This window comes from Pleurodeles waltl, chromosome 12 (genome assembly GCF_031143425.1).
Source record: "Pleurodeles waltl isolate 20211129_DDA chromosome 12, aPleWal1.hap1.20221129, whole genome shotgun sequence".
Taxonomy (NCBI): domain Eukaryota; kingdom Metazoa; phylum Chordata; class Amphibia; order Caudata; family Salamandridae; genus Pleurodeles; species Pleurodeles waltl.
The window spans coordinates 689941590-689953958 of NC_090451.1; the positions used below are offsets into that span (position 1 = coordinate 689941590).

A 12369-nucleotide genomic window follows, 5' to 3' on the forward strand; every position below is an offset into this window, starting at 1 on the left:
CATGCTTCTCTACGTTGATCAGGAATGATGAGAATGCTGCTCATGCATGAACTTTCTTGAACCTTTTGGTTTTTAAGTGGAATAATGGCTAAAGTTGGTACCAGAAAGTTCTGAGGTGAACACAGCAGCTCCCGTTTCAGCGGACTGTGATCCTGTCTTGGCAATTATGTTGCAACAAAGGCATTCTGTGTTTAAAGGTGGAGGTAAGACATGGGATTCAATGAACATGCAGCTCCTTCACAGATGCTTTTCCAGAGTGCTCTTCCATTTATGGACAAAGGCATAATGAATATTCAGCAGTAAAGAATGGAGTCGTTACTGTTACATTTACAGGTTTATTGTAGATTAGTTAAAATAATAGCAATAAAAGCAATAATTGCAATAAAAGCAAAATAAAATAGGTAAGACAGTAATCCGTTCAAACATTCCTTTACTACGAGCCTTGTATCAAACAAAAAAAATTGAGGATGATCAAGCGCAGTGGGCCTATAGTTTGCTTCGTGAATTTGGGAAGCATAGTTGTCAGAAGTCTTTCTCTTTTGCAGAGTAGTTCGGGACAGATACACAAATCATAAAATGTATAGAATCGGCTTTGGCTCTGCTCAGCCAGCAACAGCAATGTCCAATTCAAGACATTCTAGCCCTTCCCTCTTTAATATCAGATATGGGATGTGTGTTCTCTGAGGACAGTGGATGCAATTGAACACTGGTGAACCTTTGATGGGTATTATGCTACATTGAATCAGTCAGTTGGCACTGTGTGTGTGTGTGTACGAGCTGGGCCGTTTTAAGTTTATTAAAGCTGATTAGGTCTTCTTGAAAGGGGAGCCTCTTAGTGTTTCCTTAATTGCTTGTTTTTATTCGAAGGCAGGCTGAATCTCATTGGGGGGAAAAAAGAGATTTTGAATTGCAGAGTACCCTGTTTTTAGAGAAATCTTTACATCCACATAATGATAAAATAACTGCCTACCAACCGACCAGGCACTGTCCTCTGAACTGGATGGTCAGCCTGGTTGGCTTAGAAAGCGTGCAGTTGTTGCACTTTAAATCGACCAAAGATCCCTTTCTTTCCGCTTTGCCTTTTTTTTAAAAACACACTAAGGTTTCAAAATATCCTGCCTTTAAATTATTATTTTCAAAGTTGGTCAACTTAAAATAAAATGTGCTTGTCCATATGCTTAGAAGTATTCTCGTGTAAAATGTTCTGGAATCCCACACGTAGACAGAGATGCTCATTGGTCATCAGTTTGAGAGTGACCAGGCCAGGTGTCTGGCAATGTAACTAAAATGCAAACGCAAATTTGACTAGTTTAGAATTTTCTTTTGTCCAAGATACAGTGGACACTGGAGTACCTTAGCCAAGTAGACGTTTTTCATATAGGTTTTCTTAGTACAGTGAGCTGTAGAGTTATGTGGAAGGTTTTTGCCTTCATAACATCTCAGTGGACTGTAATGACTTTTCTTTCACCATTCAGTTCTGACGAAAACAATCTGCTTGACCTTTTTGTCTGCTTCTTCTTGAGTCAGTTAGACAATAACATTTTGTAATATTAATATTAGAAATAGTGTTTTGCTACCGAGTTGTTGGCATTTGTCTTTATCACTGTTGAGGTAAGAAAGTAGGTTGTTTTATAGACTAAACCATTTAGATAATTATGGATATTGCAACCCCAAATATTATTTACAGTAATACTGACAGAGATTTGCATATACGTTAATCAGTTAATTCGAAATGTATCCTCTTCTAGATTGTTATTTGAAGTAATAAGGTTTGTGCCCCTGAGTGGATTTGAACCCCAGCCTTTGTACAAGAAGTCACTTAGATTCACCGAAGGCGGCAGTCTCACCATCATGTAAGACATTGACAAGAAAACAAATACAGCCTGGTTACTGCCCTCTGTAATCAAGAAACTGAAAAAGTTCCCCCAGAAAACGACTTCAGAACTGCTGTTTGAAGTTCTTATTCTCATGCATTTGGATGGTGGCAGTGCCCTGCTGTAGGAAGTTGGCTCTGTATGCACTATTTCAAAGTAAGGAATAGTATGCACAGAGTCCAAGGGTTCCCCTTAGAGGTAAGATAGTGGCAAAAAGAGATAATACTAATGCTCTATTTTGTGGTGGTAGTGTGGTCGAGCAGTAGGCTTATCAAAGGAGTAGTGTTAAGCATTTGTTGTACATACACAAGCAATAAATGAGGAACACACACTCCGAGACAATTCCAGGCCAATAGGTTTTTGTATAGAAAAATATATTTTCTTAGTTTATTTTAAGAACCACAGGTTCAAATTTTACTTGTAATACTTCAAATGAAAGTTATTGCAGGTAGGTACTTTAGGAACTTTGAATAATCACAATAGCATATATACTTTTCATATAAATCACATATAGCTATTTTAAAACTAGACACAGTGCAATTTTCACAGTTCCTAGGGGGAGTAAGAGTTTGTTAGTTCTTGCAGGTAAGTAAACCACTTACGGGGTTCAAGTTTGGGTCCAAGGTAGCCCACTGTTGGGGGTTCAGAGCAACCCCAAAGTCACCACACCAGCAGCTCAGGGCCGGTCAGGTGCAGAGTTCAAAGTGGTGCCCAAAACACATAGGCTTCAATGGAGAAGGTGGTGCCCCGGTTCCAGTCTGCCAGCAGGTAAGTACCCGCGTCTTCGGAGGGCAGACCAGGGGGGTTTTGTAGGGCACCGGGGGGGACACAAGTTAGCACAGGAAGTACACCCTCAGCAGCACGGGGGCGGCCGGGTGCAGTGTGCAAACACGCGTCGGGTTTCCAATGGAAATCAATGGGAGACCAAGGGGTCTGTTCAGCAATGCAGGCAAGGGGGGGGCTCCTCGGGGTAGCCACCACCTGGGCAAGGGAGAGGGCCTCCTGGGGGTCACTCCTGCACTGGAGTTCGGATCCTTCAGGTCCTGGGGGCTGCGGGTGCAGAGTCTTTACCAGGCGTCGTGATCTGAGGAGCAGGCAGTCGCGGTCAGGGGGAGATTCGGGATTCCCTCTACAGGCGTCGCTGTGAGGGCTCAGGGGGGGGGCAACTCTGGCTACTCACGGTCTCGCAGTCGCCGGGGAGTCCTCCCTGAAGTGATTGTTCTCCACAAGTCGAGCCGGAGGCGTCGGGTGCAGAGTAGCAAGTCTCACGCTTCCGGCGGGAAACGCAAGTTGTTTTTAAAGTTGCTCCTTTGTAACAAAGTTGCAGTCTTGGGTGAACAGAGCCGCTGTCCTTTGGAGTTCTTGGTCCTTCTAGAGCAGGGCAGTCCTCTGAGGATTCAGAGGTCGCTGGTCCCTGGGGAAAGCGTAGCTGGAGCAGTGTCCTTAGAAGTGGGGAGACAGGCCGGTAGAGCTGGGGCCAAAGCAGTTGGTGTCTCCGTCTTCTCTGCAGGGTTTTTCAGCTTATCAGTCCTCTTCTTCTTAGGTTGCAGGAATCTGAGTTCCTAGGTTCAGGGGAGCCCCTAAATACAGAATTTAGGGGTGTGTTTAGGTCAGGGAGGGCAGTAGCCAATGGCTACTAGCCCTGAGGGTGGCTACACCCTCTTTGTGCCTCCTCCCAAGGGGAGGGGGTCACATTCCTATCTCTATTGGGGGGATCCTCCACCTGCAAGATGGAGGATTCCTAAAAGTCAGTCACTTCAGCTCAGGTTGCCTTAGGGGCTGTCCTGACTGGCCAGTGACTCCTCCTTGTTTTTCTCATTATCTCCTCCGGCCTTGCTGCCAAAAGTGGGGCCGTGGCCGGAGGGGGCGGGCAACTCCACTAGCTGGAATGCCCTGTGGTGCTGTAACAAAGGGGGTGAGCCTTTGAGGCTCACCGCCAGGTGTTACAACTCCTGCAAGGGGGAGGTGATAAGCATCTCCACCCAGTGCAGGCTTTGTTACTAGCCACAGAGTGACAAAGGCACTCTCCCCATGTGGCCAGCATCATGTCTCGAGTGTGGCAGGCTGCTAAACCAGTCAGCCTACACGGGTAGTTGGTTAAGGTTTCAGGGGGCACCTCTAAGGTGCCCTCTGGGGTGTATGTTACAATAAAATGCACACTGGCATCAGTGTGCATTTATTGTGCTGAGAAGTTTGATACCAAACTTCCCAGTTTTCAGTGTAGCCATTATGGTGCTGTGGAGTTCGTGTATGACAGACTCCCAGACCATATACTCTTATGGCTACCCTGCACTTACAATGTCTAAGGTTTGGCTTAGACACTGTAGGGGCACAGTGCTCATGCACTGGTGCCCTCACCTATGGTATAGTGCACCCTGCATTAGGGCTGTAAGGCCTGCTAGAGGGGTGACTTATCTATACTGCATAGGCAGTGTGAGGTTGGCATGGCACCCTGAGGGGAGTGCCATGTCGACTTACTCGTTTTGTCCTCACCAGCACACACAAGCTGGCAAGCAGTGTGTCTGTGCTGAGTGAGGGGTCCCCAGGGTGGCATAAGATATGCTGCAGCCCTTAGAGACCTTCCCTGGCATCAGGGCCCTTGGTACCAGGGGTACCAGTTACAAGGGACTTACCTGGATACCAGGGTGTGCCAATTGTGGAAACAAAAGTACAGGTTAGGGAAAGAACACTGGTGCTGGGGCCTGGTTAGCAGGCCTCAGCACACTTTCAAATCAAAACTTAGCTTCAGCAAAGGCAAAAAGTCAGGGGGTAACCATGCCTAGGAGGCATTTCCTTACACCTGCCACATGGTATCTCAGACTCCAGTCTGATCCCCATCTCTCTTTAAGGCAATCCTTCATGCACAGCATGTCTCATCCAGGTTTGGAAACTTATGGCCAACTCTCCCCAGCCTAATGGAACTCCACTGTCTCCTCTTGCTCGCCACGTGATCTTCAAAAGCAGCTACATCTTTTACAAACTCATCACGACCACCACCCCTTCATATCTGGCTTACAAGTTGGCCATCTCTGGTGGCTCTTGACACACCCACAGACAGGACACTGTCAGACTAGAGGCAAAGAAGTGCAGAAGAGAAAAAAAAACAAGGCAACAGTGCTTTGTCTATGCACCCAGGATCTGGAACAACACCCTTTTATCTGTTGAAACTACACGATTACTGCGTTTATTTGGGAAGTAGCTGTAGATGTATATTATTTTGGGGGGGGGGGTGAAGCTATCACTCATTTTTGGGGCCCAGCACTTACTTTTCCTCAAGAAACATCAACCCAGAGCAAAAGAGAGGAGAACAAACGAGGTTTAGGAGTGAGTAGCAGAAACAGAAAGACAGAAAAACAGTTAGAAAGGGGGAAAGCAAAGGTGAAAAAGAACCGGAAAGAGTAAGATAAAGATATAAGAAGTTACTGGTGATGGATTATAGAGGCATGCGTTGGATTTCTCACTCTGAACTCTGACTTTTAATAGCGCTAGCCGGCTTCTGAGCAAATGTGTGGATCCAGGCACTTGTTCTTTTACAAATAAGCAGAGAATCCAGCCACCTCTCCAATTACATGCTGACTTTAACTTTGCCTGTTACACTGAGTATCACTTTGCTGCCTTTTGGATAACTTCACACTATACAAATTATACTTACAAGTATAGATTTTTGTAGTGTCTGGATTTGAAACATTGCTTCAATAATTCATTGTCTTGAAGAAAGGCCTTTAGCTGACGTATTGCAGGGTTAATGTAATCTTCATAATGCAGGGTCAAATGCCCAAAATGTCATTGGTTGAGAGACCCAGTTCTCTCGTCAAAGTGTTGTTCCACAAATAGTTTGTAATGCTATGATAGTTTGCTATGCTGTGAAGCGTAAGAGATTGACCAAAAATTAAGACTTTCTTTCCATCCACCCCAAACCCACGAGAATCTGGAAGATCTTGGGCTTAAGGTAGATACTTTCAAGAGATTTTCATAAATCAGGGCTAACCTGACACCTGCTTTCTGCTCATTGTTTGAACCTGGGATAGAAAAACCCAGAGGCAGGAGGTGTTCCATAACAAGTTGAGGAGTATTTGTTAAACCAAGCTTTGGTAAGGATTAGCTCTAGTGTTGCACCGTTAAATGTGGTGTGTCATGCTGTAAGCATTTTAGGGCGATTTAGTAATATATTTATTAAAAGTGAGTGTTTAAACAAACTGAGAAACACTCCTGCCTAATGGCAATGCTGTTAGTAAACTAAAAGCAAGTCATGTGTCCCCTATATGTGGGCTATATCCTTGTGATACATGCAGCAAATTTCAGTCTACTTAATCAAACAAGAGAGGGTTTTTTGTTCTGCTGAGCTCATATATTTGAAGGTGCAATCAAATGTGAGAATGAAGAAGGCGACTCTGTAAACTATTCCCTAGTATCACACAATTTGGGATCTGTTTACTGGTCAAGTACATTACAGTTAAATCGAGTAGATAATTCAAGTTACTCGATCTGCAAGTCTAGTAACATTTGTATGATTTTTCAAGGCCTGTGATAATAAGAGATCTTCCTGCGGCAGTAGTTCAGCAAAGCATGGTTGTCAGAGGTGTTGAAGAGTGTGTCAGCCCCAAGGGAGCCATTACTGATGATGATCTATCGTTGGACATCTCAGGATATACTTTCACTGTGTCATGTTGGAGTTTTGTAACTTACTGGATTGATCGGGCTGGTGGGTTTAAGAATATTTCCCATCTGTATGTAAGTATTCATTGGGTAGTCAAAGTGGGAGTAGACACCTGGCTACGTCTTACAGAGGCAGGTGGACAGTAAAGCGGTTGAGATGGGATGGATAATTGATGCGGGAGAATGACTTCAACTCCATTGTGCCAAATGTATAGGCCAGGGAAGATATTTCGAAACGTTTCAGAGCATCAGGAGGTGTGCATAGAAAAATAATTTCCCACAAGAGTTCAGCAGCAGTTCAAGTGCATCTAATAAGCAGTTCTAGCCCATTAAGTACCATATTATATCGCTGTTTATGTGTGAGAGTCCGACATTTCGGCTGTGATATTTAAAGAACGCTTGGGCACAAATTCAGAAAGCCTGCTTCTCAACACACTTATGGGAGAAAAATACTATGAGTGGTGCATGTGACTGCATTAGTTTGTATGCAGTAATCTGTGCAGATGATGGGCACTTGGCTGGAAATATTAAACAGATGGATTATGATGCTAAAATAGAACGCCCAGAGTATAGGAAGAAAGCTGATTTCCCAAAGCAGGAGAAAAATATGTTAACTGACAGCTTTTCCTCTTCTATTCATTTATGTCAACACTTGGTTAAGTGCAAAATTGAGGTTTTGGGGGAAAAGTGTGACCGTTGCTGGCTCTGATGGCGGGTTTTGCAAAAGACATCCTTCCAGTATGTAATGGTGGAATTGGTAGCGATTAGAAGCCAATTCCTAAAATGGGGACCACGAAGCAAAGCTAAAGTAATAGTGGGTGGCTTCACTGGATGGTGTCTGCTAACCTTGGGTTCAAATCGGATAATGAACTCTTTCCTGTGAGCGTGCATCATAGGAGTAGGCTGCGTGCACTCTGATGCCCTCCTCTGCTATTGTACAAAACCATTACCTTCTTGAACTGCAAACGTGGCACTGCTTGAGTTTAATAAAAACAAATACCATCATTCCTTAGATATATTCTGTGAAATAATATGAATGGTTGTGTTTATCCTATAAGGGATACCAAATCAAGAGAACCTAAATTACGCTTCCTATGCAATAGTCCAACATTCTCACATCCATCACCAGTTGTGGGAGAGTTTGAAAGCTGGGGGATTGAGAGGGGTGATGGAGGTAAATCTTGCGCTTTGATTTTCTGCGACAGTCCTAGATTTTCACCAGCTGTCACAGCTGATTTCCACAAATTTAGCAAATTCCAAAGAAAGACTAGCGAGGAGCAATTTAACATGCATGAAACTGGGTGTAAAAGTTACATGAGAATGTACCCCTTAGAACCCTATTGTCTATGTTTCTATGTTGATGAATGCTGTTGTTAAAGTCATTCTGTGCCTGTTAGTTGATGTAAAATTGTTGTCTTTTCTCTGTGTTCACAAAATGTCCCAGTTTTGCGTTTTCAAAATCTGGTAACCCTACCTCTGAAGGAAAGTACCCTCATGCATCGAAAAAGATTCTGATAATGCTTTCCTAATAATATATACCTCTCTTTCTACAGGTTGTCATAGACAAACACCCTGTCCGATTTTTTGTACATAAAAGGCCGCATGTGGATTTCTTTATAGAAGTGGTAAGAACTCCTTGTTCTTTCTATGGTGTGGCTGGAGGGGGACTCGCTGTCAGGGTGGCCAATTGTGTTACATGCCTGTGAGTCACAAAGTAAATGTTTCCTGAACACTGATCCCAGTGTTTGGGTGCTGTCACGTAAGAGAAGACCTTGTACATGTACATCCATGATGTAATAATAGCCAAGATAGCTTAATGATGGCTAATGTCCGACAAAAAGCGCAACTGAAGCCAGAAGTTATAATCTATTGTCAGAGTGCTTTGCATGAATGCTTTTCTTTTGTTACATCTTGTACATGCATTTGGCAGCTGGCCAGGAACATGTTGTGTGGAAGTGGAGAAGTGATTTTTGAACAAGATACTTAACAGGCATGTTGTTTGCTGTGATGGTTGTGCCACAGGATAACATGATAGTGGACTGTGGTATGATAAGATGGCTAGAGCTGTGAGAGTGCATGAGGGTAGTACATGGTGTGTACTCTGTTTTTTTGGTAGGAGGAAGGTCTGTTTTTATGGGCCCTGACTCTTTTTCTCCTCTCCACCTTCCCCCACTTTTTTTCTTTGTTCAAGGTCAGTCAATGGTACGAGCTTGTTGTCTTCACAGCCAGCATGGAAATCTATGGTTCCGCAGTGGCAGACAAATTAGACAACAGTAGAGGTGTTCTAAAAAGGAGATATTACAGACAGGTGAGTGTGTGAAATACCATTCTGATCGATGCGTCTGACTGCAGATTCCTCACATTTTTAATTTTCCCAGGCAACAAACTAGATTCAGAAACTTTCCCTGTCATAGCTCTCACATGCCATGAGAGTTTATAGCGCCTCTGTCATCAGAAGTGATGACGCAGTGTCATGCAGACATCAGTTCCTGTTTTTCCGCGTCTTTTGATGAGGATCTGAAGGTCACCTCCACTATTTCAGTGGTTTTTTTTTTTTTTTACTGACTTTTGAATGCTATTATTTTAATGATAGTGTGCAGAGATATATTCCCCTAGAACTATGGCATTTAAGTCTTGGTATGCCTTTAGTAAACAAATGTCATCACGTACCCTTATCTCTTCCTTTGCTGTCTTGCCTCCAAACACGGCTCACAGGCATGGAATAAATGCTCCCTAATGCAATTGACGAACATCAGTGAGCATGAAGCCAAGCTCTACAATGTGGTGCATAAGAAGCAGGGCTGGTACTTTTTGAGATCTCAAGATCATTCTTGGTCTCATTCACTGTCCTTGGATAAGTCCAGCATGAAGACAAAAGTGAAGTCTCAGCAAAAGAAAGAAAAGGGAAGTGTAGCTCAACCCCTTCTCAGTTGACAGGGAGGAGTCATGTAGCCAGCTCTCAAAGTCTCTGATAGTCTCAGGGAAGTCAGTTCTAAATGATTGCTAGATTGGAGCCTATATTCCCTAAACTTCCCAGTCTGTAGCAAACTTGGCAGCAGATGAAGGCCTTTATGGAGGCAATGCTGTTATTCTGTGCAATGTCTGGGCTTCCTGTTGGACTTACATCAGCTACTCCTTCCATGCCCAGTGAACCCTATTCGAGCCTTGATGTGCCAGTGCCAGGCAATGCCTCAACCCATTTGCTTCAGGGCCATCTGCGCCAGCCTCTGCTCTAGAGTCTTTCGCCTGACCTCTGTTCTGATCCAAACAGTGATCTGGAACTGGCTTAAGTGTGATCTCAGCCTATGTTGCACTGAGTTAACTAAAGTGCAAACTGTAGCTCTGGATAATTTCCCTACTTTTGCTTCCTCTTGACAGTTGCACTACGTTAAGTTATAAGCCGTGTGACCTCTGTATGGAATGTTCGTCTTCAGTAGGCCTAACATTGCAAGTGCCTCTCAGAAACCATATCAGAAGTGGCATATTAAAACCTTGAATGGTGGATGATTGACGGCAAACCAACATGCAACAGAGAATTGTGCCACCCCATCCAGAGCAGGAGAGACAGCTTTGTCTTCTCTGGGTTGGTGACTGAGGGGTATCACTTGGACAGTGTGGAAGGCAGAAGCCTCTGGTTTCTGGTGCAGTAGTGCCACCATATAGTCCTTTTAGAGCTGCTCACTGTTCACATGCCCCTAGAAGCGTTTCTTTGCATTCCATCGAGCTGGTCAGTCCACATCCTGACAAACACAGCCATCTTGTAGTGCTGCTATAAGCATTGTGTAGTCAGGAGGGGCAAATGTTTGTGTGTGTGGGGAGGGGGGGGGGGGGGCTCATAGGCTGTGGTGGAGGCTGAGCCCGCACAAGATATCCTTGATGGTCAGGTTCTCAGAGTAGGGGGAATGAACTCATCAGGTGATCACATGTTTTCTATTCCCAGCGGTGGCTAAGGGTTTCTTCTCAGAGTGTGCTATGCCTTACGTACATCTTTTAGCCACGTCAGATACGCTCAGTGTCCAGCCCGCTCACCCTGGAGTTTCCTTCTCCAGGCTCTCCTGGACATTGCCTCTTTTATTCATTTGTGCCTCTAGCACATCCTGGTGGTCCTAAAGGTCAGAGTGACCCAGCTCATTGTCAAAGCCTCTGATTGTGCTGTGACAGTGAGCTGACCTCAGATGTTTTGGTACTCTGACCTTTTGGATCTGAGCATTGGTCTGAACAGTTGCCATCCAGTCTGACTGCCTTTTTGGAAAGATCTGCTGTGCAGCAGGTGGGCAGAGTTCTGCACCTGAGCCTCCAAAAACTACAGCTCCAGGTGTGGCAATTGAGCCGAGCCAACTTTGTGGCTCTGACCTAACTATGGATGTAATTTTGGAAGCTTGCTTCCCTTGCACAGAGTTCATTTATATTGGTCGTTGGTATGATTTATCACCTGGTGTGGCGACCAACATGCTGATCATATTCAGGCCAAATTACCTTATGTTCTTGTGTTTCTTAGCTTTTGCCCATCAATGCTTTGCTGTTGGCACAGTTAAGGGTTATTTGCCCCCCCCCGCCCCCCCCCCCTCTGGCCGTCCTAAGCCTGACACCCTCTCCTTAAGTCACCAGTTGTGAACTGCTTCGTAAAAGAGCTTTCATGTGTTCCCCTGCTCCTTTCATTATTCTGCAGTGGGACCTGAATTTGGTCCTTAACATTTTCAAGTGTGCACCGTTTGAGCCTATGCACAGTTGTACTTTTTGGTCCCCCTGGCTGTTTTCCCATCACAATCACTACTAGGAGCAGCATAAGTAAATTACAGAGTTAAGTTGTTTAGGTTCTCTTATCCAACCTCATTCCCTGAAAGTTGATGCTTCGGCATTTTTATGAATAACAATAATTTGCGATCCATGCAAAATCCCTCTGAGAGGCTACATTGGTTGGATTCAAAGTGGGTCCTTAATTTGTACACAGACTGGACTAAAGAACACGGGTGGACTATCAAATGTTTGTCTGGTTCGCCAACATAAAGAAGAAAAGGCAGACCAGAAACACACCTTCTAAAGGTGGATTGTCCTTTGCATTCAGCTGTGCTATGCTCTAGCCAAATAGGATTCTCCAAGGGTCTTCATGCCCATTCCACCAGGGTGAAAGTTGTGACCATTGCCCTGGCTAGATGAGGTTCTGTCCATACCTTTCACCAGGCACTCCTGTATCGACATGCTTTGAATCTAAGATCTGCAGTGAGGGTTGATTTGCCTTCTTGGACCTCAAGGCAAAAGTCCTTCTTGGTTAAAGAAAATCACTCCTCAGACCTATCACCTTGAGAGGTACTGCTTTGACATTGAGTTCAAAAGGTGAGAAATCTGTGGTTCAAAGAAGAACTAGTTAATAACCTATGGGTACCAATTTGCTTGATGGCATGTGTGGCTGTAGATATGCATGCTTTGCTTTATCCTGGCATCTAAAGTTGTGTCCGGAGTGTTACAAGTTTTTTCTTTAAAGGAGATGTTTTTCAACTCGCAGGATCGAGTGACTCCTCCCTCTCGGCGATACGGCGCATGGGCATCGAGTCTTTTGTGAACTGTTTTCTCTCTGCCGTCGAGTTATGACGTGCAATTGTTTGCTCCGTCTTAGACTTGCTCCAGCCCAAAACTATCCCTCCGTCTTTTCTATTTAAGGGTATTGTCCATTCGATCAGGGTTTTCTTGCGTATCGTTTCCAGTTTTTTGTTTGTATGCTCTTCAGGATAGAGGCCTGTCAAGCCGTTAGGCCTTAAAACTCTTGACACCAGAGAGACACCATTTCAGTTTTGCCCTCTGCCATTCAAACTACCCCTACCCCTACCCCTACTCCAATCGT

The 12369-nt window shown here is 44.5% G+C and overlaps 1 protein-coding gene across 2 annotated transcripts in view; it reads left to right on the plus strand.

Annotated features, from left to right (window-relative positions):
- The window catches only part of CTDNEP1 (CTD nuclear envelope phosphatase 1), a 102255-nt gene that overhangs the window by 51555 nt on the left and 38331 nt on the right, over positions 1 to 12369 (plus strand). For both annotated transcript variants that reach the window (XM_069215525.1, XM_069215526.1), the window contains exons 4-5: positions 8084 to 8155; positions 8722 to 8838. In XM_069215525.1, coding sequence (XP_069071626.1) covers positions 8084 to 8155; positions 8722 to 8838 — 189 coding nt within the window. The remainder of the gene's footprint in view (positions 1 to 8083; positions 8156 to 8721; positions 8839 to 12369) is intronic.